The sequence below is a fragment of the Pteronotus mesoamericanus genome, unplaced genomic scaffold (assembly GCF_021234165.1).
Source record: "Pteronotus mesoamericanus isolate MK-2021 breed Mesoamerican mustached bat unplaced genomic scaffold, CSHL_Meso_final contig_24, whole genome shotgun sequence".
Taxonomy (NCBI): Eukaryota; Metazoa; Chordata; class Mammalia; order Chiroptera; family Mormoopidae; genus Pteronotus; species Pteronotus mesoamericanus.
In genome coordinates this window covers 7,596,771-7,623,303 of record NW_026555100.1, presented here as the reverse complement: position 1 = coordinate 7,623,303, position 26,533 = coordinate 7,596,771, and the positions used below count along the sequence as shown (strand labels likewise).

Sequence of the window (26,533 nt, the reverse complement as noted above, 5' to 3'; positions counted from 1 at the left end):
AATTAGGATTGAATGAGGTCCCTTAATTCTGACACCCTGTGAGGACTTACTTCTGTTAACTGAGGAATTCATAGCTGCCTCCAGGGGCCCCGAGCGGTGTGATAGGAACTCCATTTGCACAGCTGCAGAAGCGTCATGGGAACGTGGTGTAGCAGTTTAGAGCCTCCTGCTCCAGGTGTGGGCCTTGGCCCAGGCTCACCTGGAGCTGGTTAGTGATTCAGAGGCTCAGGCCCTACCCCAGACCAGCTGAGTCAGGAGCTGCAGGCTGACGGGCGCCCCCAGGTGACTGACAGGCACAGAAGAGCTGGAGAAGCTCTGTCGAGGGCAAGGCTTCTGGAAACAGACCACGTGGGCTCCAGCTGTGCCTCTGTAGTGCTTAGCTCTCTGGCTTCCCTGCACTGCATCATCTTCCTGGTATGTAAGGGGAAGATAATAACTAGCAGCAGCTTCTTAGGGTTGTGGTGAGGGTTAAGTAAATTACTCTGCACACAAACCACTTAGAACAGGGGCCGGCCCTAGTGCTGTAAGTGCTGTATAAACATTATTATCCTTATTTTCATTTGGGGGATGCAGCCCTGGAGTATTTCCAGACGCCTGGCTCACCCGGCTGCTTTATGATCCCACTTTTATTTACCAGTGACTCAAGCAGCCCATCTTTCTGCTGGCCTTGGTAAATCACTCAGCGCACTTGGGCTTCCTCCAGAAGGTCCCTGTCTGTCTGGGCCAGCACTAGCTTAGGGTGGCCCCCAGGACCAGATTACATGTGCACCTGTCCTGTGCTCCCACCCCTGTCCCAGCCCCAGCTCCTGGGAGCAGGCTGCCCCAGAGCAGAGGAAGATGCACAGGCGGGCGTCTGGGAGCCGGCCTGGCCCTTGAGCAGTGGACACCCCCTGCCCAGTGGACGTCTGCCGTGAGCCGTTCTCGCTGCAAGGCGATCCCTTCCCAGCTGCAGGCACTTAGCATTCCAGGCCCTGCTATGATGCTTTATTGCCTCTTCCAAGTGCTGGCAGGTGCAGATGTAGTACCTGCGGTGCCTGGAGCTCCTGGCTCTTGGCATCAGAGATGAGAGACCTGTCACCCCTCGATTCATGGGTCGGCTTTGGGAAGGAAGCATGCTGGGGCACTTCTGCATTTTGCGGGCCATTTTTCTTTGCCTGACTCCCCATTCCTGCCACCCACCTCCCCAATTCTTTCCTCCTCTCTTCCTATTTCCCTGCGAGAAGCGGCTGGTTTGCTCTGTCACCTGAGGGCCACTTTGAGGGAAGGAGGAGGGAGAGTCAAATACGTCTGTCTCCAACCGCCACCTGCAACTCAATTAGCTGTAGGTCTGGATGTTGTTTTTTTCTGTACTGTCCTTTTAATATTTCCCAGGGATAGATACCATTGGCTGGCGAGTTTGACTCAGTTGGAATGTTTGCACAGACAACCTCCCCCGCCCCCCACAAATTGTGTCACTTTCAAGGTCACCTGCCATCCGAGGCTCATTTCCTTCTGCCTGGAACAGTTTGGGGGTGGTGTAGAAAGCATCTTGTTCGCCTGCCCCTTTGTTCTCTGGAATAAGAACTTTAAATGAACCCACCACAGGCCCGTGGATCCAGAGCCAAAAAAATGAGAGCGTCAACAAGGAAGAATTGACATGAGAAAATGGTGCAGGGCAGCCAGGACAGGCTCCGTCTCCGGAGCCCCGCTCTGTGCCCACCTTGCTGGCAGGGGTGTGAAGCACATTGTTTCTAATTAACTCTGCTTTTTTCAGACGAAAAGCCAGAGCTCAGAGAGGCTCAGTCACCTGCCCCGAGTCACGTAGCTAGAAAGGACTGAAGAGAACTTCATGGAGGATTTAGGTAGATAGATAGTTACAAAACTGGTCATGCTCAGAGAGCAGTGTAGAGGGGACTGTCCTGGAGACAAGGGCCCACCCACACCCTGACTCTGCCACACACTGTCTTTCTTATGGAGAGCCTGCCGTGCATCTGCAGCTCTATTCCACCTGGAAGCCCAGCTGCCTTGGCTCAGCCCCTGGATTCTGAACCCAGCTTCCAAGCCGTCAGCATCGCGATCCTTCCCCACCCCTACCCCCAGGTTTGTAAGCCATCCCTGATCCTGGGGTCTCTTTGCCTCTCCTACCACCCTGTACAGGCTGCCCCTGCACCAGGGGCTGTAAGCTGGAATGCCTCCTTTCTGCCCCAGAGAAAGGGACTGCACCTTCTCCTGGTCATTCATTCCCTGCCCTGAGGCCTCTGTGGCCCCCTCCCAACACGTTTTTCCTGTGCATCTTGGCCCTCCCAGGGCTCCTCTCTGAGGGGCTGTGGGACGTGGCCAGGTCATGGGTGGGACCCACAGTCCCATTTGGTGTCACCAGGCTCAGGTTGGGCCATCTACTGCTGTCCTATCCATCCCTTGATCAGAGGGGGTCCCAAAAACCCAGTCCCAGGGCAGGGGGCAGATGCCTTTCTTAGCCCTGGGAACCTCCACAGCTGCTACCCTCTGAATTAGGGACTCCCCTCGGGATCCCCAGAGCCTACTGCACCTCCCCATAAGGTTCTCATCACGCAACTCATGGTATTGAGCCCTTATTGGAAGGGTGCCACGGCTCTCAGAGCTTTGCCTGCATCATCTCATTTAACCCCACAGCGCCCCCATGAGGCAGGAATGGTTATTATCAGTGATGACATACCTGTTTCATGGATGAGGACACCTCCTCCACTAAACTGTTAGTTCTTTGGAGATTACTGCACATCCCTGTGCTTCCAGAACAGCTGCGCGGCACATAGCAGCACACAATAAATATTTGTTGCATTAGCTATTATGTAGCTGGGGAGAAAAGCCCATCATCCCAATCCAAAATAAGGATGGCATGGCTCTACAGAGGGGCAAAAGAAGGTCTGGGGGGTCACAGTGGCCACCTCCAAAGGCGTTCTTATCTTTTAGGTGGGTTGGCATAGACATGAAGGGGGAGTCGTACCCCAGGGAAGGGACCCAGTTGGCCTGGTGCAGCAGGTGGAGATCTACCGTCATTTACAGCACCTTGGCCCTGGCCCAACCCCTCAGCGTCCCCGCCCCCCCCAAAAAAAGAAGCAGGATAGCATGACTAGGAAGCTGTTCTTACAGCTAAGAGCAGACACCCCAATTCAGGGAGGAGGAGTTAAAAGAAACCAGGATGCACTAGTTTGGAGAAGAGGAAGCTGGAAGACAGATGATCAGAGGTGTTGACAATGACCTGCTGACTGCAAAGTCACTATCGTGCAGCCTGTGCCCACCTACCTTGGACCGACCTCCTTTATCTGCAGGATGACTTGGTGTGTCAGGTATTATCACCCCCAACTTCTAGGTGGAGAAACTGAGACTCACAAATTTTAGGCCCCCAACCCAAGGTCATTCCCTAGCGAGCGGTAACCAGCATTCTCTCTGGTGTCTTCCCCCGCCTCGATGGTCTCAGCTCCGGCTGCACACTGGAATCACCCGGGGGGCCTTGAAAGCCCACCTGCCTCATCCGCCGCCTGATTCTGGTACATTCTAAGGAGAGGCCTGGGCACAACCATTTTAAGCTTTTCAGGTGAGGCTGGTGAGGCTAGCGTGCAGCTTGTTCTCTGCCTCCAGCAGAGCGCCTGTGGAACTGGCGCGGGCTGCTTCTGGAGAGGCCGCTGGAAGAACTTCCTGCGGTGCAAGTTGTCAAAGCTGGCGGCAGTGGGGGTGAGAGGGCGAGTGCTCCCCCCTGGGAGAACGAGAGCAGTCTTCCTGCTGGCAGTGCGAGGAACGGCTTTCCTTGGCTTGGTCTCCCTCAGGGGGTATGGGGCACCTCCCTGGGACCCTTTCAACCGTAAATGAATGGAGGGTCTTGTGCTTGTCTAACCTAAATGCTTTGGGCTTAATGAATTCTTCGCTGTGTCTCTGATGGCCCTTCCTCTGGGTAAATGCTCCCTCTGGTGGGAACTGGGGGTTCCATAGTCACTCTCCCCTCCTCCCTATTTGCCAGACTCCTGGAAAAGGAGCAGAAGGACTGACTGGGTCCTGAGGACTGGACTCCTGTCACCTGGGGTGACACAAGCCAGAGAAAGTGAAGCCATGAGAACCGACTGTCACTGTGAGGACCAGCCAGGAACCTCTCTTTGCTGGGTCAGGTTGTGGACAGTGACTTGCTCCAGGAGTTTAGGACTGATGGGTAATTTACTTTTTAAAAGCTCCATACCTGCGAGAAAGCTGGGTCTGTCTGTCTCATGGGACTATAGAGTAGCTGGGAGGAGCCCAGATAGTGACAGAAGGACCTCTTTCAGCTCCTGTCCTAGTGGTGACCTCTCCCACCAGATGTGTGGCCTGGGGCCAGGCCCTATGGCCCCGGGCCTCTGTGCACACAGACTTCCCGTGGCAGCACTTACAGAGCGCGCCGGACATGCCTGGGAGGGAAGTTCTGATACCTACCACTCCCTACAAGGTCGCTGCCATGTGAAGACTGAGCAGAATCCTGAAAACATTCGCTGCCTTTCCCATGTCCCGGCCATGTGCGAAGGGTACTGGTTCTTTCTTTAGTTCCACTGTATGTGTTAAGCAACCTACTGTGTGCCAGAGTAGGTCTCTCTGATCTCTTTTGGTCCTTACTAAGCCCCAAGAGACCAGTATTGTTTTTATTTATTTACTTAAAATTTTTGTTGTATTTTTTTCCATTATCATTTATCCCTTGTGGGACAGGTATTATGATGCCCACCTTACAGAGCAGCAAACCAAGGCTCAAAAAAATAAGTAATTTGTTCCTAGGGACAAAGCAAGGGACAGCAGGGACTCACACCCAGCCACCTGCATCCGTATTGTCCATTCTAAACCCTAGGCTCTATGTCAGTGTTTTCACATGTTTTCAGATTTCTTTTGACCACAACATACATGCCATCTAGACAAAATATTCAAGGTCTGCATGTCCATAATGGAAACAACAGTTTCATGAGGCAGCATCTAAACCTTAAAATCTCTGATAGTAGTTTTCAAGGAGGAGCAAGTGATCATCTGTGCTGATCTTGTAAGTGGCTTACAAGCCGCTCAGGCTAAGGATGGAGAAGTCTGCCTTTGGATTTAACCTTGCATAGGTCCTTGGTGGCCTTGGGGAACAGTGCCAAAGGGGAAGGGGCAGAAGCTGGATCCGTGGCTGTGAGCAAGAGGATGGGAAGGGCGGGGGAACATTAGAGACAGCAAACCTGGAGAACTGTGTCTAGGAGTTTTGCTTTAAAACTCTCTCACTGTAGAAATGAGGCGGGAGTTACAGAGGAGATGTTGTCAAGAAGGGCACCGCCAGTTTTCCGGTTTTGCTTTGTTAGTGTAAGAGAAGCAGCAGCCAGCTCGTGTGCTAGTGTGAATGGTCCAGTAGAGGGGGAGAAACGAGTGCTGAGGAGGAGGAGGGCGTACGGTGGAGTGAGGTATGTGAGCAGACGGAGGGCATGGGCTCAGACGCGCTGTTGGGGGAGGGGTCCCAGAAGACCAAGACCATGCAGACAGTTCATCTTCAGGACTAGTAGTGGAGGCAGCTGAAGATAAAACGAAATACTGTGATACAGTTCTGGTCCTGACCTGTTAGGTGAATTTCATGTCCTTTAGTGGGCTGCAATCTATAACATGAAAAACCCTGCTCCACCTGTTTGCCTCTAACCTCACAGCCAGCCACGAGGATGCATTTTTCCATCTATGAGTCAGGAAAGTGGGGCTAATAACTAACTTGCTAGTGCCACAGAGCTACAAAGGCAAGAATGGGGGCTGCAACCCAGGGGTATGCAAATTGGCATTGGATTTCTTGGGGCACTTGGTAAATAGCCAGATTCCTGGACCCCACCCCCCGCCCCACCCACAGGCTCTTTCTCCCCCAGGTAGGCTTGGGCACGGTGGCCAGCTGGCAGGAAGGCAGGTGTCTGGGAGTCACTTCCTCTGTGCCATGTGCTGTTCCTTGAGAAGCATGTACCAGTCTGGATGTAGATGGATCATGACGCTCTTTGTATAACTCCAAACAAGAAAGACACAGTCCGCTTTTTAAGAGCAGAATTCCCAAGAATGGTGCTGAGTGAAACACTCCTCGTCTCGTCCCCCATGAAAGCAGGTTAAAGCCGGATTTTGCCTGAGCCCTGTTGTCCCAAAAAAGGCGATGGCAGGTTGGTCCAGGGATCTGGGGAATGGGGCTCTGGGCTTCCTGCACAGGGTGTAGGTGTGGCCGCCAGGTGGAGAGAGCGCATCCCTCCCTGCCGCTGCCCAGTGGCTTAGTCTAGTGCGGATGGGTGCTCTAACTCATTTTTAAAAATTAGAACGAAAAGTGAGTCATTTTTTTAATTCCTTTTTCCACCCCCTGATTCTAAATGCAGACCCAGCCAGCATGCCATTCCCAATAAATATACCTGCGATGGCTTTTTCTTCTGTCGTTAGCTCTAGCTGCGTCCTGCAGAGGGAGAGAAAAAGCCCAATGTGAAGCGCTGTCAGCCATGCGTTCGGTGGCCTCAGAGTTCTCAAATCCTCTTTTTATTTTCTCCCCGTGTGCTCACGGCCCGGTCTCCCCACCTGGGCCTTGCTCCCTGCCTCTCCCAGGCTATCGATCGCTCCCTCTCTGCCTTTGATTTTATTTCCTCCCACACTCGTCCTTAGAATCCAGAGGCGATTTCCTGGACAAATTAGAACATGGCCTGGGCCTTAAGTGCTCAAGTGTCTCCTTAATGCAATTTATCATCACAAGTACCCAGAGAGCAGAACCAAATTGGAGTCTGTGCCGAGCACCTTTGTTACGGGGATCACTGTCTGGGAGGGGTCGGGGGGGCCCTTGCTTGCCTCTTGGAGCTTTGTACGTGCATGTATTTGCAGGGTGCACATGTGCCTCTGCATGCATGTGCCCAAGGCCTGGAGCAGCCAGTGTGGTTTCGCGGATTTTGACCCATGTGGCCCTCCAAAGAGAAGCAGCCTCCCAAAGGGGAGACGTCGTGTCTGGTGAGGAAGTGCCGACTCTGTCTATTCAGTATCCCCTGTGTTCTCAGTAGTTCTCCTGGGTTTTCTTCTGCAGAGAGCAGCTGGAGCACCCCCAGGCCACCTCCCCTTTATCCACATGCTGCAGAGCATAGTCCCTGGCCCCACATGGTCAGCCTTGGGACATTGACTCATGTCAGCACTCTGGGAGCTGCAGAAACTGCCCCGGTCAGGCGAGGACTGTGTGGGTAGGTGGGGAGTTTCCTGGAAGGCCACTTCCTCCTTGTCCTGGCCACAGAGTCAGGCTGCAGAAGAGGAAGGACAGGCTGGCCCATGCATCAGCAGGGGACCTAGCCTCAAGTCAGCTGTCACCCCTCATAAGCTGGGGTCCCTTGTGTATGGGTTTACAGGACTCCCTCTGTCTCTGGCCCTTCCCTCTATCTTTTTCTGAGTCACTTCTCTGCCTTCTAAGGTTCCAGCCTGAAGACACATAGAGGAAACAAAAAGGGTAAAAATCAGGCCAGCTTGGCCCTTGTTAGGGAGCCTGGCGAAGGTTTGACGGGGGAGGGAATGGAAGGGTAGACAGAAATGATGCTTCCATTTTTTTGTGCTCACCCTGAGTGGTAAAAAGATCCGGGATTCAGGAGAGCTGGGCTCAGTTTCTGACTTAGTTTTAAATTTGCTGGGTGACTTGGGGCTCCATTTCCTGATTTAAGAAACTAGATTGAGGTTGGCACAGTACTTCTCCAAAGGGCCAGATGGTAAATATTTTAGGCTTGTGAGCCACACCATCTCTTGCAGCGACTTGATTCTGCCTTTGCAGAGTGAAAACTGCCATAGACAATTCCTAAACAAGCAGGGGAGGCCGTTTTCCAGTAGTTAGAAAAAAGAGAGGTGCAGAGTTGGCCCCGGGGCAGCAGGCTGATGCCCACCCCCACCCCGGTCTAGACGCATCCTTATAGTTCTTTCCCCAGTGTTCTAAGGTCTGTGATGGAGGTACCTGCCCTGCATAATTTCTCCTCCTAATACTTATCACTGCCTGACACTTACTCACGACTGTCTCCTTGACCAGAACGTCAGTTCCAGGAAAGTGGGAACTTGAACTAAATCCCATGTGCCTAGAATATCTGTTGATCTCAACGAATATGAGCAGAGTGATGAGTTAATCTATAACTTTTCGCAGAGAGTATGTTGTGTCAGTGCTGGCCTGGCAAGGAGAGAGAAGACAGGAGGAAAACCCTCGTCGCGGGACTGTATGCCGTGGTCCCACATTCAGGGGTTTGGAACCTCACTGTGGGGTCATTATTCTACCCGGCCCGCTCAGGCTGCACCGGAACAGACCCCCTTCCCTGCCCAGCCAGTGGCTCACCCGACTTACTCCAAGACGATCAAGCGTGGGAGTTAGAGCTTTGTTTCCCTCTGTCCTTCCGTTGTCAGCCTCGCTGGCCACTGGTTCCCAGGGCACTCCCTCCAATCAGTTTTTCATGGGAGACTGCAGAAGTGGTCTTTTTAAGACAAAAAATGGAAAAGCCATCCACTGTGACAGGTAAGGCACAAGCTGTGGGGACAGGAGGCTGCGTTTGAGCTGTGCAACTTTGGGCAAGTACCTGACCTCTCCAAGCCTCAGTTTCCTCACCTGCAACATCAATCTTCCCTCCAAGGGTTGCTATGAGCTTTGAGGGAGTGAATACGTGAAGAGCATTTAGAACAGCAGGGTATGGAGAGGGCTCAGCGTATGTGTGCTGGTACCAAGTTTCTCAGCCGCTCAGGACCCTGCAGTGGTTCCCACCCCAGCCTGGATGCCTTGGCCCCGCCCAGGCCTGGTCCCCTCACTCTCTGTCTTCTGAGATCACCTGGTTTTCCAGTTGCCCGAACAGACCAAGCTCGTTCCTGCCTCAGGGCCAGTATGCTGTTCCCTCTTGTCCAGAATGCTTTTTCCCACATGCTTCACATAGCTTCCCCTTGGGTCTCTGCCCAGACATTGCCTCTTTCAAGAGGTCATCTCTCACTGCGCTTGCCAACATCAGTCCCGTTAGGCTCTATTTTAGCCATTATTTGGTTTTTCTTGTCATTGCATTTATTATGATAAGTGCAATCTATCTATTTATTTATTTATTTTGCCCCCATCCCTAGTGCATTGTGGCATCAGTCTCTAGCACAGGTTGGGCAAATAAGGTGCTCAACCATTGTTTGTCAAATAAGTGACTGAGTTCTAGAAGATCAAGACTTCTTAAGTGAATCAATGGATGGATAAGTGTATAGTCACTGCCACCTGCTCCCCGCAGCCCCCGCCATTCGTCCACGGCCTTCTGATAGGCGACCCCTCTGTGCCTCACACCGGCCATCGTGCTTTGTCATTCAGAGGCCTCCCATAACTCCCTCCTCTTTCCTTCCGAAGCGAACGCCTCTCTCCAGCCCGCTACCTGAGACCCTCCCTTAGTCTTCCCTTCCCACTTCCCTCATCTCCACCCGTCCCATCATTTAACCAAACTGGAGCCCCCAAGGTATCCTGAAAAAGGTCTGAAAGAGAGGGGACAGTACACTGAGGAGCCCTGAGGAGGGGCCAGGAGGAGAGGCTCTGGAGAAGCAGGTGGCATAGCTGGGCCCTGCGGGGCCGACAAGGACAGGACAGCTGGGCTTGGCTTGGACGGGGGGAGGCAGAGGGTGGCCAGTCCAGGGTGGAGCTTGAGCAGAAGCATGGGGGGAGGCGGGAAGCTGATGGGGTGGCTGGCACCCAGTGTGGGCAGGGGGGAGCTGTGGGGGGGTTGGGTGGGAACATAAGCCATAGTCAGGTGACAGGGACGTGGTCCTGCGTGCTTGACATGAGTGAGGGTGAAGGGGAAACCAAAGGAACGTGAAGAGAGGGCACTGCGGAAAGGAGGGATGGCCAAGGAGCCTTGGCAGGGGGGTGCTTAGGGCTCTTCAAGGCCTTCGGTTTGGGAGCTTGGAGCTTGGGCTCGACAGGCCACCCAGGCGGGAGAGCTGGCGGGCAGTGAGAGTGGTTTGGAGGCGGGGACTGATACAACATGGGGGTCTTCGCAGCCAGGGGAGGTGAGCTTTTCAAGGCAGGACGGTAGCACGGGGAGGGAGGAAACTAAGGATGGGGCTCGGGATGCCCCTCTGTATCATAGGGCAGTAACTTGCAATGGCACAGAAAGCAGAGTTAGACTGGCTACTAGGGGGTGGTGGCTCGTGAGTCAAGTGGGGAGCACTGGAGGGAAGATATGGTGGATCCCTGTGGCTGCCATAACAGGGCACACGGCCTACATGTCTAGAACAGCAGGAATTTTATTCTCACAGTTCTGGACGATAGACCGCCAGATTCAAGGGGCCAGCGGGACGATGCTCCCTCCTCTTCTCCCCACGCCCCATCCCCGCAAATACTCCAGGAAGAATTGCCTTGGCTCCTCCAGCCTCCGGGGCCTCCCGGCCACCCTGGGCCTCCTGGGGTGTGGCAGCGGAACTGCTGCTGCTGCCGGTGTTCACAGGGTGCTCCCCGGCGTGCCTGCCTGTGTGTCCTCGCCTTGTGAGGACACCAGTCATTGGATTCAGGGCTCACCCTGATTCAGTATGACCTCATCTTAAATAATTATATCTGCACAGACCCTATTTCCAAATAAGGTCACATTCTGAGGTCCTTGGTAGACATGCATTTGGGGAGGGGGGCACTATTCAACCCACATAGATGCGGTGGCATGTGCTGTCGGGAGCGTGAGGACTGAGACCAGGCCACGGCTGTGGGTGGATTGCAAAGAGGACCCTTTGAGGGAGCCTTTCCTCAGAGCAGCCTAGGACGGGTGAGTCATTAACGGCGGGGATGTGCGCTGCTTTTCTTAGGGAGTTTGGAGTGAAGGGAAGGAAGGGCCCAGTGGCCAGAGGCACCAAAGACAAAGAGAGTTTTTCCTTAGCCCAAAGGAGATCTGAGTGGGCCTTTTAGCAGGAAGAGAAGGAAGGATCGGCAATGAAGGAGAGAGAGAAAATGCAGGCAAGGAAGGTGAGAATTCATGGTGCAGATCTCTAGGAAGGCAGTTTGGGCTGTTGGCTGAGCACCTTCTTGCCAAGAGGCGAGGAGGTGGGCCCCAGAAATCCTTACACAGAGGGGAGGCTCACCGCAGAAATACTCAGGAACTCTGCTTATCTCTGGTGAGGATTGCAAAGGAGATAGGAAAAAGGACTGCAGCTGGGGAGGGCCTCCTGGCTATTAAAGAGCAAGATTTATAGTGGTCCCAGGGAGCCCAGGCCTGGAGGTGGCCCGAGAAGCCCGGCGTCAGAGGGCGGGTGTGGCCCCCATCCTTAAGAGTGGCTGGGTCTGTCTGGCCTGCATCTTTCCAGGGCTTACCTGTCTGATTCTGACCCCAGCTTCGGTCTGCCCTTGGGCCCCTGGCCACTCCGTGGTCGATCCGGATTCCTGTCTCTTTCATCTGTCTGGCCCCTGGAACAGGCACTGCCCCTCCCTCCCGGCCCAGCCAGTCCTCTCGGGTCGCACATGCCCTCAGGCACGCACTGTTAGCTTTCCTGGGTCAGTGCCCCAATCATGGAGGCATGGAAGGTGCAGAGAGGATGCTCCCATACCCCTTGTGGGGCACCTGCCCTCTGCTCACTTCCTGGCATGCCCAGCAATGACTCTGGCCTCTGCCAGGGCAAGGGTGCCTCCCCTGCAACATACCAGGCTGCAGAACTGGGCTATCATAGGGCAGTAACTTGCAATGGCAAACTATTCTTGGCTCCAGCCTGCTCGCTGCTACTAATTTCATGCCCCTGTGATCCAGGTAACGCTTTGCTGCCTCGAGCTGCCACCCCCAGGCTCGAATCGCTTTTTCTCGCCCCGCAGGAGCCCGGCTGCCTCTGCTGCCTCGCTCTCGAGGTAGGGGCTGCACAGAGCTGCCTCGCTGAAGCCGCCGGGCACCCGGCACCAGGTTAGTCTGCCGCAGCTCATGACTAATTTGCAGCACTTATTTCAAAGTGCCCAAATGGCATTCAAGGGAGAGGGAGCTTAACCAGGGCCTGCCAGAGATAAACGGGCTCATTTCAGGGCCTCCCTGCTCGAAGAAACCTCTTTACCTGGACTCTGAGCCCGGAATTAAATTCTTCCAGAAGAGATGCTTAGCACGGAGCCTCTCAGCGTGGCGGAGGAGAGGAAATGTTCCCCGTTACAAAATGGGCTTCACATCTGGCCAGCTGGCTCTGGTGGGCTCTTAAATTGTGTTTGAAGAGCACCTCTCCCCTTCCCTGGTATTCATGAACTGACCCAGAGTGTAACCAATGGAAGTGAGTTTCCTCATCTCCATTGCAAGTGATCAAGTGCCCTGGGCCCAAGCCACAAGTGGCTTCTCCACACATAGCTGGCACCTGGGGGTGCTTCTGGCACTGGGCTCCCCTTTACCAGGGTCTGTCCACAGCCTGGGTTTTGAGCCCCACCCGACCCATCCAGCAGGGTCGGGGACGCTTCGCTGGGTTTGCAGTCAGGAGAGAGGCTGGAAGCCTGCCTGGTGCTTCCCAGCTATAATATCCCCTTTAACATGGTCTATGCTTATCAGCGGACCGTGTCCATCCATTTTGGTGGCTGACAGAAGTGAGTGCTTTTCTCTTAATCTTTTTTTTTTTTCCTTTTTTAACACTACTCAGATCCACAGGCCTGTGGGAATGGCCAGGGAAATGGACAGTGGGGTTTAAAGGAGAAGAGAGAGTTAGCAGGCAGAGACGAGAGAGACCCTGTCATTCCCTGGCTTGGCAGATCCCCTGCTCTTAAGGGCTGGGCAGAGGGAAGGTGCCATGCTGATGGAACCTTTAAGCTGCTCGCTGCTCACTACCGGGAAGGCAGGTGGACCGGTAGTCCTGGCCGCTGGTTGTCCCAGTGACATCCTGCAGGCCCACTGACAGTGCTTGGGCTTGTGTGTCTGTAAAGCCAGCAGCCTCAACTAGAGTGGTTTGTGGAGTGATGAGAAATATCTCCTCACTCTGTCTCTGCCCTCTCTTTGTCCCGTATCAGAAGATCCTGCCTCTAGCACTTGCCAAGTAGGAACGTCTGTGCAATCACCTACCTTGTTCAGCCTCAGGCTTCTACTCTGTGAAGTGGGAGCAATCCCAGCCCTGCCTTGCTCTTACAGGCTCTGTTAAGAGTAAATGCACTGGAGTCTGTTCAGACCACATACAAGCAGGTTTGTTCAAATGTCAGTTACCTGGTACCTTGGAGGGCCTCCTTTTCCATGCTTGGGTTACATGGCAGGTGCCAAGGATGGCCTTTGGTGTTACTGCTGCCAGAAGCTGAGTGCTGAGCCCTCCTGAGCCCCAGGTAATTGCTGAGTACAGGGGAGATAGTGAAGGGCTGGGAGAGTAGATGAGACTTTCAAGGAGCAGTTTTCTCTTTATTCCCCAGAGCTGGGCCTCACTTCTCGTTGGGTTGGAGGATTCAGAATGGTGACTGAGGGGCCATTCTCTCACATCAGCACCCTGAGGGGGCAAGGTGGGCGATGTGCCTCTGTCCCAGCCTCTGTCCCAGTGTGTGTGCGGAATGAAAAGACAACAGTGCGGTTGGCTCTCAGCTCAGCAGATTCCTTCCTAATGAATGGTCTCAGAAAAGCCAACAAACCAACCTGGGTTGGAGTCCTAAGGGACAAAGAAACATCTCTCCGTGCCTTTGCACGCGCCTTCCTCTTGGAATGCTGCTCTGTCCTCTAGCTCCCCACTTCCCCTTGCCCATCTGCAGACTTTCCCCAGTTTGGTGGGGGCTTCCCCTCCCCTCCTCCCTCCGCTCCCACCGCACCTTGTTTCTATTGTATTGTACTGCAGCCGTAGGATTACACCAGACTCCACGCTCCCTGAGGGCAACAGGCACTGTGTCTTTTCTATTTTAATTTATATGCCAAACACCAGCGTTGTGTTGGGCACACAGGGACTTGCCACATCTTCAATAAACCAAGGATGGGTTAAAACAGAAGTGAGGCTGATCTGAATGGACAGTGGCCTCCCAGCCAGACTGAGGGCCATGGAGTTAGCAGCCTCTGGGCCCCCTACCGGCCGAGGCAGGGAAACCTGCACGGGAAGCCTTACCATCTCCTAGTATCCTGTGCTGCTGGATCCACCCACCCACCTTCCAGCCCTGCCTTCTCGCTGAATCACCTGCAACTACACAAGACCCAAACTGATCCCTAGGGCTGCAGGTTTTCTATGGACTGTGTACTCAGGGCTGCCATCCTGCACAACTCCAAGGGGCTCCCCTGTATTACAGTCGCAGGACTGGTGCCCCCTGGCATTGTGCAAAGCACCACCTCTGCTGTCATATGAGGCAACCCACTGCCCTCCAGCCCTTGGCTGCATCTAGCCATTGCGAACCTTGGGTTTACCTCTGAAGGTAGAGGCCACGTTCACCAACCATGTTGCAAGGAGCTCTGTAGGATGAATAACAACACCGCCTTTGGAGGAGCTCTCACGGTGAATCAGGCCCACATAGAGATGAACTGTGGTATGAGTCATCCCAAAACATTGCATTACAAGATAACACCCAATGGGGTGGCGATTACAGTTGCTCTCGAGGGGGCAGTACTCTTACCGTTCTAATCGTAATGAGTTTGAACCAGTATTAAAATGTCTTTTCTTTCCTTGAGTAAGATGGGAGGCGGTAGTCCCAACTCCCTTAGAAGCAAGTGAGATGAAGCCAGGAAGGAAATGCCAGCTGCAGGTCTGCAAAGTGCAGTGTCAAGAGTTGCAGGTAGGGTCCTCACTGTGGGGCTCTTCTGACGAAGGAGCCTGAGGCAACACCTTCTGTGCAAATAGTGTCTCCGGGAGTGCAGTCCTGGGGAAGTAAGAGTGCAGGAAAAGGGAAGTGGGGCAGGAATGGGAGAGAACAAACACAGGCCTCGGTATTTCTGGGCTGCCCTTAGTCTTGCAACCAAATGCAGCTGGTTGCTCATGCACATGGGCTGTCTCCAGCAATGCCACGTGCAGTCACCGCATTTCGGAACAGTGTACTAGGGGAGAGGAAGAGCAAATGATTTCTTTCTTGTCTCCTTCCCACCCCCTGCCGCTCATTGGTCAAAGTCTACCTCGTGAGACTTTGCCTCCCCTGCCCTTCAGAGAGTTTCACCTGGTGCCTCCCCAGCCACCAGGGAGCAGGTGTAGCCCAGGCAGTACACAGGTGCAGGGGTCTCTCCTCTCTGGTGACAGCGGTGGCAGTGGCTTTATGACCATGGGACCAAGTAGCAAGGCAAAGTTTGAGGGACAGGTGAAGTGAGCAGATCCAGGGTGGAACGTAAACTGAGTCCAGGTTCTTGAAATCAGTGCATGCTGCTTGCAAAAATGATCCTAATTTCAGCGGAGGTTGAATAAAAGATCATGATGAGTTGTCCCTGTTTTTGTAGAGGAACTGAATTTAAGTTACAACAGGAAGGCTTCAATTTCAGAAAAGCCCTGGTTAGTAGGAACTCAGCTATCTTAAACCCCTATTAATTAATCTATTGCTGCTTAACAAATACTTCAGATTTAGTGGCTTAAAAACACAGATTTCTTATATCACAGTATCGGGAGGCCAGGAGTATGGATGTAGCTTAGCTGCGTCCTTGGCTCAGGGCTCACGTGACAGCCATCAAGGGGTTGACCAAGGCTGTAGTCTCATTGGAGACCCTACTGGAAAAGGATCGTTTCCATGTTGATCTGGGTGGTTGGCAGAAGTCACTTCCTTGCAGTCATAGGACAGAGCTCTCAGCAACTAGGGATCATTTGCAGTCCTTGTCACATGGGTTTCTCCAGCAAAGCCGGTTGCTCCTTCAGGCCATCACAGAAGGAAAAAAAAGAGTCCAGCAAGATGGTTGCTACTGCCTCATGTAACATAATACCATGCATATCATCATGTATACCTGTCACCTTTACTGTATTCTCTTGGTTAGAATCAAGTCACAGGTCCTGCCCAAACTCATAAAAGCATGTGAGCACAGGAGGCTGGGGTCGTGAAGCCACCTTAAGAGTCTGCTCAGCACGTCTCATTTCTCTAGAACTCTATTTATAAGCAAAAGCAGCAAATAAGTAAAAAAAAAAAAACAACAACAACAAAAAAAAACCCCAGAAACAAAAACCCATGACATGTTTATATCAGAAATTAGGTTTAAGAAAAAAGTTCCATGTGGTGTGCTGAGTCAGCCTACACCCCACCCGCAGCCCCATCTGTACCGGTAGGAAGATGGCCCAGGGTCAAGCCCGCCCTGCCTGCCCACCCCCCACCCCGCATTCCCCCGCCCCACATGCTCTTTGTTTAACAGAGAAATGGACTCAGTCAACAGAAAGGGAGTCATAGCCTCTCCAACATTAAAAGAACAATTTTCATTTAAGTATCAACAAGCCAGAACATTCAATTACCTAGGAAATCCCCATTCCTAAACCGTCAGGGAACCTGAGCCTTCTCAAAAAACAACAACAAAACAAAGACAGAGGTACTACATTCTGTGTGATGGCTGTGCATGGACTCGCCACGGAATAAGCAACCACTGAGCAAAGGGCCCCTCCCTGGGGGCTCGCATTGGGGTCGTCTTGGCCCCCATCTGCAGCCATCTGCTCCTCGGGGCCTTTTTCCACTTCTCCCATTTGGTGTCTGCTTGCCAGCCCTCACGTACGCCCAGCCACTGTGTCAAGATGTAATTGACTGAGTGCCTCCGACCAGTCCAGGCTCTGCTGAGCCCATCAGGGCAGGAACAATGAGGTGGCACCGGGCGGGAGGAAGGCTATTTCTAAGGCTCATGGTTGATGGACCACATGAGCTGTGATTATCATTTTAATTGCAAAGCTGCCGTGACCTTACATTCAGGGTACAGGTTTCAGAGACCAAAAGCACTCTGCAGGCTTAAAAAGGGGCTACGGAACCATCTTTGCTTCAGACCAGAGGAGCCTGTTGTGACATCTTTCTTGGCCTCCACGTTGCAGTCAGACTCCCGGAAAGGAGAGATTTGACCCTCTGTTTCAGGGTCTCACTCAAATCCCCCCCTCCTCTGGGACCTTATCCCACACCCACACCCATTCCCAGTCTCAAGTGCTCAGTCCCCCTCGTTCTACTCCCCTACCTGGAATTCCCTTAGAACTCACTGCTCCTACTTCTGATTTGGCAAAAAAATAAAAAATAATTTAAAAATCGCAGAATTCTAACATCTCTTCCTGCAGTGTTTTGAGATGTTAAAAAACCTTTACATTCTGTCTTACACCCCTAGTGGTATACTCCACTCTTAATGGGCAGGAAGCCCGTGTTGTCTTCTGTAGTAGAGATTTTCAACCTTTTTCACCTCACACATAAACTAATTACTAAAATTCTGCAGCACACCAAAAAATGTATTTCTGCTGACCTGACCTAAAAAATAGGCATGATTTTGATTCATTTTAAATCAAATTTTTGAATCAAAATTGTGCATGGTTATTATTGTGTTGGCTGTTGTCATTTTTTTAAATTTGACAATCTAAGGGAAAAGAGGTCAGTGCCCCTGACTAAATACTCGGGCATTACGTGTTTTAGAATTCCTGCAGCACACCAGTTGAAAGTTGCTGCTGTATAATGAACCTTACAATTGCTAGAGTTCTTTGCACGTGGGCAAGTGTTTTGCACACATTGTTTTTTGCACTTGGCACATTTGTAATTAAAATATTTCCTCGGGTAAGTTCAGTTTTGTAGGCTTTCCAGAGTAGAATGCTCACAGCTCTTTTTTTATTTTTTAGGGTAAAGACTGTAATTCATATAAAGCCCTTGTATGTGACAGTGTAAATGCTTAATACGTGTAAGCATTGTCATGGCTTAGAACCCATCGTTGCTGACCTGGGGTTCATGGTTTGACATACAATGGCAAAGCCAAGATCTGGCAGCCCTGTCCAATGTTTTGTTGTTTTTAGACAGGATATTGGGGGACAATGTGCACACCATAAAATCCACCCTTATAAGTAGACAATTCTCCGAGTTTTGAAAAACACAAACAGTTGCTACACAGCGTCTTTAGCTGTAAGTTTCAGCACATTATGATCAGCAATTAGTTATCTTGTCTGTGGGTTCATACACTCTTTGTCTCTAATACCCCTGAGCTGCTTCCAGGAAATGCCCCATTTCCTCACCTTGGCCAGTCTAGGAGCCACTTCCCTGAATGCCTTTGACATTCAGTAGCAGCTCTATGGAAGGAACTAATCCAGAATCAGTACAAAGTGGCCCTGCAGGTATCAGGGCCTGGTCTATTTTTAAGAGGCCTCACTTGTTAGCACGTGAGAATGTGATTTGGTATGAGGAGTCATACCAAAGCCCACTTGGGTAACACTGAAATTTGACACTGGGCTAAGAAGGCTGATAGGGCAAATTTTTTTTCTTTGCAGACATGCATTGAGTCGAGGCCCCATAGCCTCGTCTGCAGTGGAACAAGTAGAATAGGTCGATGAGAGGCTGCAGAGCATGGGGGGCCTCTCTGAGGGCAGAGAGAAAGTGTTTTCCTTCTTTATAACCCTAGTACTTAGTGCAGCTCCTCTCTGTGTCTGTGTGTTGAGTGACCCCGTGAGTGGACCATGCCACCTTGGGTAGACCAACCCATCACTCGTAGCTCTCTGAAGACAGCAGGGAGAGTTCCCACCAAGAGGAGCCCTGTCGCTAAGCTCTGGTGGGGCCCCTCCCCTCCATCCCAAGTAACCTCAGCGGCCTCCTCACTTATGTGCTTACAGAATTACTTTGAGAGCTACCTTTCCATCGCTTCCACCGTGCCCTCCGTGCTGTGCCTCGCGGCGAACTTCCTGCTTGTCAACAGGTAGGCTACTCTCCTCCCTCTCTCAAGCCTGGCCTTCGGTTACAGCCTCTCCCACTTCCCTTTTGTCTGTGGCTGCTGCTTTTCTGCCTGCTTAAGTGGCGGCCGCCAAGGTAGGAGGCAGGCAGCTCACATTGCTCCATGGAGACTGAGAGGTCAGATCAGTTTACCTGGGCCCCTGCCGAGGGAATGCCCCATCAGAAAGCTGGACTTTCTCTTTCTAGACACATACTGTGACGTAGTGTCAGCGGCCAGCAGGAGGCACGTGAGGAAATGGGTCATCTTCCCTTTTCCTCTCAAGGGAGCCTGTCTATCAAAGCCTCCTGCGCTGAAGGCCCTGCCGCCCAGGGACACCGCCCAGAGGGTAGGGCAGGCCAGGAAGCGAGTCTTGTGGAAGCTGGTCTTCCAAGCATTTCTGGGAGCAGTTCCAAGTGCAGAGCTGGCATCCCTGAAGTCCAGCTCTGGCTGTGTGGGACGGATCACCCAACCGCTCAGTGCGGAGCTGGTAACACCAGCTCCTGTGTCAACTGTTCACACGGAGCAGCAGGGAGCTTCTAACATTCTGTTATGGAAGGGCTGGGAGAGAGCCTCCATGGAGGTGCACCGTGGGAGAAGGAATGGTTTAGGAGACAGGCAGGCAAACTAGCATGGCCCTTCGATCCCACTGGGTGGCTCTTACCATCCGTTCTCAATTTAGGTTTGCAAGGCCAACAGCCCTAAGTACTTTGCCTGCATTTCCCATAAGCTACCACTAGGTGAAATCAGTGGCTATGTCATAATTTAGAAGCCTGAGCTTGGGCACAGCCTACTGAAACCTCAGATCGCTAACGACAAACCTGTTTTATCTCACTTTGCTCAGTTTGTAGTGATTGCCTGGATTTTTGGTTGACCTGGAATCTAAGGCAAGTCTGGCCTTGGGGAGTGTGCTGTGATGGATTAGCGCTGTCTGCTCTGAGTGTGGGAGAAGAGAGGGCAGCAGATGTGTGCTAAGCCCGCAAAGACCTTTCTTTTCAAACATAGTATGCTATGGGGCTAGTCCAATTATCTGTTGAAAAAAATCATCCCAAAGCATAGTTGCTTAAAACAATAATAATAATATCTCTCATGAGTCTGGGAATCAGCAGGCTCAGCTGGCAGCCCTGAATTGGTGCCTCTCTTGTGGTGGCAGACAGCTGGGACTGGAGCTGCTGGGCTCCCCGGGCGCCCCTCCCGCCCCGCCCCTCCCCCTGCAGGGCCTTGCATGTTGGCCTCAGGCAGTAGGACTTTTCATATTGTGGCTGAAGAACAAGTGCTCCCGGAGACAAGGCAGAAGCTATGTGGCTTTTGTAACCTACTCTCTGCTGTCACATAGTGTCACCTCTGCTGTCATCGACCAGTTGAAGCAGCCACAAAGCCTACTAGGTTTTAAGGGGATGTAGACCCCATCTCTCAATGGAAGGAACTGAGATGAAATGGAAGAATCTGTGCCCATCTTAAAAATGAAGGGCGGCTGAGAGAGCAAGAAGGAGAATGGTGCTCAGATGGCCTGCAGGCCCGTAACCTGCCTCGCCTGCCTTGTCCCAGCACATGGAGCTCCATTCAGTGTCCCAGCAGGTGGGGGCGCCGCCTCCAGAGACCCCAGCCCTGGAGGAGGTGGAGGAAGGGAGCTGGGAGCAGAGCCAGGGGTTCGCCCAGCACTGCCGGCCCCTGGAGGGCAGAGCTAGGTCCCTGGCAGTGACTGGAAAGGGAAGGCATGAGGAAAGGAAGGGGATGGAGGAGGAGGAGGAGGACAAGGGAGGCGTGACAGACCCACATGGGGAGTCCCTCGGCCTCCCACTACCCTCTCCTCTGCAGGCCTCTCACGGTCCTGTCTGTCCGCTCACCCGGCCGGTCCTGGGGACGGGGGTTTGTCCAGCTGGGCCAGCCCAGGCTCACAGCGATGAGAGCACCTGCCCCCTGCCTGCTCTGGAGTCACTGAACTCCGACAGGGGCGGTGCCTGGAGATCCCCTTGTTACATCACTGAAGGTGCACAGCAAGCCAGGAGGGGGCTGTGCCGTTACTGATTTTTCCAAGTGGAAGTGGGGAGGTGGGCCCAAGACCACAGGGCCAGTGAGGAGAGGCCGGAGCTGGCGCCTTACTTGGCACTGCCTCCGAGGTTGTGAAGGCTGGGAGGGAGGCATCCTAGGACTGGGGTCAGCAGGGGCAGGGGTGGCCGCCCTCAGGGCCGCGGGAGGGTGATCTCTAGGAAGAGTAGTGAGCACTTCCAAGCACTCTCATCCTTTCGCCGCGTTCCCTCCCTCCTGCAACAGCCTAGGGCAGGAGACTTACCCTCTCGTTTTCCATGGGGGAAAACAGGCTCACGGAGGTCAGGTGGCCAGTGAGAGGGTAGGGCCAGGATTGGAACTGGGACCCTTCTCCCCTCCATCTGTGCTTGGAACCTCTGGGTCCCCTGCCTCCTCCTTGCCTGGGTTTTCTGGCTTCAAGCTGCTGGACGGAAGAAAGTGGTTAGAAAGGCCTGGGTCTGTCTGCAGTGGGGACCCTGGGCCACCCAGGCAGCCGCCCCCCTCTGCCCGCAGCTTGGGCAGAGGGCTGGCTACAAGGCACCCTCCAGAAGGGCCCAGCCTGCCCCAGGGCCTGTCCTTGCCCTCCTCTGGCTACAGGACAGGAGGGAGGCAGTGTGGGAAGTGCTCCCAAGCCTCTGTGGGGAGATGGTTTGAGGCTAAGCTGTTTTTGATTTAGTGTGTGAGATTGAAATGTCTCCTTTTCTCGCCTCCTGGAGAACCCTGGCTTGCTCCGACTGGCTCATCCATAATCGCTAAGCGTTTTATTATGTTCAATCTGCAGCATCATAAATACTTATGAGGAGAATTTACATTTAGGAGACTTGTGAAGAAATCAGTCCCTGGGGTCCTGAGCCCTCACAAGCAAGGGAGTGGCAGGGAGCTGGCAGCCTGGGTACAGCTGGCAATTCTCTCCAAGGATGTCACGTCACTGACCTGCCCCAGGGTCCAAGGGCTGGAGCGGTCATCTCGCCTTCTGGCCTCCCGAAGGCCTTCCCGCTATCCCAGAGCAGAAAACTCCCCGCCCCCCAACACGCGCACACACACACACATGCACATACACATCACGGACACTTGTCAAGACTTTCCCTAAAATCCCAATAGCATCACCACCCCCTGGGCCACTTCCCCAGCCTGGGGATGGAGAAACTGAGAGTGAAGCCAGCGAGCCCCTATTACTGCATGCGAGGCAGGCTTAACGCAAGCAAGGACATGTCATACAGCTTTATGAACATTGAAAATAGCCGCAGGCGAGATCCCTGAGGGCCTAGGGCCTATGGATGAGGCCTGGAGGAGAATGGGTTAGGTAGCTGGTAATTAGCAGGCCCGGAGGAGGCCTGTGCAGGTGAGGGGCCTTAGGGGGAGGCAGAGGCAAAGGTGGCTTGCACTGCTTTTTAAACGTGTGTGGCATTGACCTCCTCATCCCTCACTCTTTCCTCCTCTCCCCACCCTGTGGGTGCTGGGTGAGGAGTCCCCCAGCTCTCTCCAAAGCAACTGTCCTGTTCAAGTAACTGCCTGCCTTGTGGTGACAGGCACAGGAAAGCTGCTATGAGGCTGGCGGAATTCCTGAGGCGGGCTTTTCCCGCAGTGTCTGTGAGGCAGTGGCTAAAGGGACAAGCTGTTCCCAAGGCTGGCTGGCAACGCTGCGGGTGCTCCTAGCTGTCTCCCTGCCACGCTGAGGGGCCAGGAGGCAGAGCGATGGGAGGTTCCGGTCCAGTGTGAAAGCCGCGCCTTACTGCTGATACCCTTGCCTGTCAGTCTGTGTATCCAGCAGGTGTTTACTGGATGCCAGCCAGGCCCTGCGGCAGCCCAGGGAATGACCGCTTAGATAGGCCCTGTGCTTGTGTAGCTCTTCATACCTCCTAGTCTGTTCTCATCCTTCTTTTTGCTCCAAGGAACTGTTAAAACCTTTGGGCATTTGTCCCCAGCCTCTCTCGCCACATGAATTTCTTCAGATTTAGAATCATCAGCTGGAAGGGACTTGAATGTTATCTTATCCAGCCTCTTCTTTTTTGAGATGAGGAAACTGAGGCCCAGAAAGGTTGACTGCTTGGGGTCACACAGGGTGTTGGTGGTGGAGTTGGACAGGGCTCCAGTCTCCTGGCTTGGGCTCTGGGCCCTGCTGGCTCTTATTTTGGGGGTGGGTGGGGCAGCTCCCACTGCCAGAGAGGGTGGGGGCACTGGGTGCCGGGGGGTGGGTGTGTAGACTCTCCCCGAGCATCAGAGGTGAGGCCTGACCGCCCGCCTCCAGGGCGCCTGGTGTGCACTTACATAGGTGCGACAGCCCCCGGGTGCAGGTGCCCCACCTGGCCGCCCACCGTCCCCTGCCCAGGCCTAGACGCCTGCAGACCCTGGGAAGATGTGTCCTAGTGTGGGGTTCCCCAGAAACAGACCCTGGAACAAGATATTTTACTTAAAAGCAGTTGATTTGGGAGGTGTAGGTTGGAGAGTGGGGGAGGCCGGGAAGGAAGGCAGCCAGTGGAGAATGCCTCGGTAAGCCAGCTCCCCCGCCCCCACCCGAGGGCCAGCAGCTGACCTGCCAGGGAAGCTCTGGGAGCTAGTGTGTGTTCAGGGGATTGGGGGGAGGGGGGGGACGGAGTTGGGGTGTTTATCCTCCCGCTTCCCGGGCATTGGTTAAAGTTTGCTCTTAGCAGGGGGTTGATTACCTGTCACGTGCAGCCTGCTTCTAGTAAGAAGGAGGGCATGTAGGCTGGAAACCCTGATGTGCCTCTGTGTTAGTTGGCGCTCTTGGTGACAGTAGAGACACAAAAAGGATTTTCTCATTCTCTTTTTTAAGGTTTTTATTTATTTATTTAGAGGAGAAGGGAGGGAGAGAGGGAGAGACACATCAAATGTGTGGTTGCTTCTCATGTGCCCCACACTGGGAACCTGGCCCGCAACCCGGGCATGTGCTCCAACCGGGAATCGAACCAATGACCCCTTGGTTCACAGGCCGGCACTCAGTCTACTGAGCCACATCAGCCAGGGCAGGATTTTCTCATTCTTTACCTGAAAAGTTAAAGTAAGGTCTGCCTCTGGGCACCACCAGAGCTGGGGCTCTGCAGACCTGGGTTCTAGTCCCATCTCCCCACAGACGACACCAGGGCTTTGAACCCTCCATCCCCGTACTTCCTTGGGCTTCCTTCTACCCCTTACAAAGCAGAGGCAGCACCTGTTCCCTTCCGCTGGATCAGAAGGAAACGCAGATTAGCCTGGGGCCAAAAAAGCACTTTGAAAAAAACCCTTTCTTGCTTTTCATGTTCATCATTTCACACCTATTTATGTACATATATATTTTTCTACCTTTTATCAAAAAAAATTATGTATAACTAATCTGGCTTTTCTCCCAGCCCTTACCCACTAGTTAGAGGGAAAATTAACTTTCAATCCAGTTTAAAGCTTAGTCTAATCTGATGAATTAAAAAGCCTCTTTCGGTGATGTTCCCTCTCCCAGGAATAAAAATGTGCAGTTTCTCTGAGCATCAGCCTTCCCTGCTTCTCTCTGAAGGGCAGTGTCTGGGCAGGCTAGGGGCGGGGAGGGCTGTAGGGCCTATATTTGGGGTGGGAGGTGGGGCGGGGGCTGGTCCTGAGCTGTGCAAGCTTGGCATCAGCTGCTGCCCCTGACAACGGAGACCATCATAGAAGAAGCCGCTGTCCCGGCCACTTGTCTAGACCCCCTTATTTTCTTAGCTCCAGGGGAGGCACTAGAGTGTCATTCTGAGAGCACAAACTGTAGCCAGATCTCCTGGGTTCACAGCCAAATGACCTTGAGCAACTTCTTTAGCTTCTCTAACCTGTCTCCTTATCTGTACATGCAGGATAGGTAAGAATACCTATCTATAGAGCTGGTAGGTGAATTCAATAAGTTAGCACATAGAAAACACTTAGGAGAGTACCTAGTACAAATTAAGTACCGAGTGTTTGCTATGATGACAAGGATGGGGTGATGACGTTTTTCTTCTTTCCCCCCCATTACTAAGTTTTGTGGGGTGGAAGCCCAGTGGGCAGTTGCTCTGTTAAACACTCGGCAGAGCCAGCAGGAGCTCAGCCCTGTGGCAAGAGGAGCAGGGCGATGCCTCGAGAGCCCTCACGTTCTGTCCTGAACCTCACAGCAAGACAAAAAGCAGTATCTGCCCAGCACCTGCCCTGGGCCAGACGCTCCTGTCTGCGCTCTGCACACTCCCCTGCGGAGATCCTCACAACCGCTCCTGCAGGTAGATCCATTCTCCCCCTTGTTGTCCAGAAACTGAAACAAGAGCAACGGAGTCACTTATCCAAGGCCACACAGCTAGTAAGCTGGAAAGGGCAGGATTCAGACCCAGGCTTCCAGGCTGCAGATGGACAGTCCCAGCCCCAGAGTCACCTGCTTCCTGTAGGAATGTTCACCGCCAGCCCTGGCATGGAGCCCCGAGGGGGTGTCTGACCACTTCTGGCATCCCCCCCTAGAGTTCCGATTCGTGTCCGTGTGCTGGCCTCGCTGACTGTCATGCTGGCCATCTTCGTGGTAATGACCGTGCTGGTGAAGGTGGACACCTTCTCCTGGACCCGCAGCTTCTTTGCTGTCACCATCGCCTGCATGGCCATCCTCAGTGGCTCCTCCACCGTCTTCAATAGCAGCATCTTCGGCATGACTGGCTCCTTCCCTATGAGGAATTCCCAGGCACTTATATCAGGTGAGAGCTGGGGTCCAGACAGCAGACCAGGTTAGTCCTTTCGGGTGACACGTGAAAGAGCCAGAGGTGAGTGTGTGACCACTCTTCCAGAACAGGAAATGAGTGGTAGGTGTGTTTCCATGATATATTGTTGAGTAACAAAGCACCCCAGAATTTAGGGGCTTAGAATAGTAACAGTTGTTTCTCTTCCTCACAAATCTGTGAGTTGGGTGGGAGTCGGTGGGGTCAGCTGTCCTCTGCTCCGTGAGGCATCCACTGATTAAGCTCCACTGGAGCTGGGGAATCCACGCTCGAGGCGGCATGCTCGCCTGCCTGGCACGATAGTGCCGGCTGCTGGCTGGGGGTTCAGCCAGGGCTGGCTCTGGGGCCAGGGTTCCTCGCCACCTGGACCTCACCGTGGCGGCCCAGGCTTCCCCATGGCGTGGTCCGGGTGGCACGAGCGAGGATCCAAAGGGACCCGGGCAGAGCGTTGTTTCCTTTTATGATTTACCTTGTAGGGTCACTTCCACAGTAGCCATAAGCTCATCAGGATTTAAGAGAAGAGAACACACACCCACACTGTCTCAGTGGGAGCGTATGAAAATTATACTGTCGGAGGAGCTGGTGGGAGGGAGGACAAAGTTGCAGCCACTGTTGGAAAACATAGTCTGTCTACCAAGTGCACTTCCTGAAACAGCGTTCCTTTCTTTCCCTCCTCCCCCTTTCCCTTCTCCTGTTCCCCCTATTCTTTATTTTTCCATTCCCTTACTTTTCCCTGCTTCTTCCCTCCCTTCTGTCTGTCTTTTCCTCCTTTCTGATTTTCTAGAAGACCTGCTATGTGCCGGGGATTCAAAGATGAACAAGACTCAGCCTCTTAGGAGCCGACAGCCTAGGGAATCAACTCCTGTGGCCCTGAACTTTGGCCTTCTGTGGGGACGCTGATGCGTGACTTGGGCCAAGCCCTTTAGCTGAAACTTTGGTTCTAATCCCAAGCCTGTTGTTTAGCCCTTAGCAGGTCTGTTCTCTCACCCAGATGTACCAACAAGATAAAAAGGAGCTGGGTCAGTAAGAGTCTGTGCGTTCCCAAGAGACCACCGCCCCTTAAAGCAAGACTGAGGACTCAGCTGCTCCGTTCAGCATCTCCACACATCCTTGTTGTGTGAAGGAGTGCTGTGA

General features: G+C 53.2%; 1 protein-coding gene across 1 annotated transcript in view; it reads left to right on the top strand.

The window, feature by feature from the left end:
* The window catches only part of SLC29A3 (solute carrier family 29 member 3), a 43,536-nt gene that overhangs the window by 6,609 nt on the left and 10,394 nt on the right, over positions 1-26,533 (top strand). The window contains exons 3-4 of the mRNA XM_054572655.1: positions 18,586-18,668; positions 25,152-25,378. Of these exons, the coding sequence (XP_054428630.1) occupies positions 18,586-18,668; positions 25,152-25,378 (310 nt within the window). The remainder of the gene's footprint in view (positions 1-18,585; positions 18,669-25,151; positions 25,379-26,533) is intronic.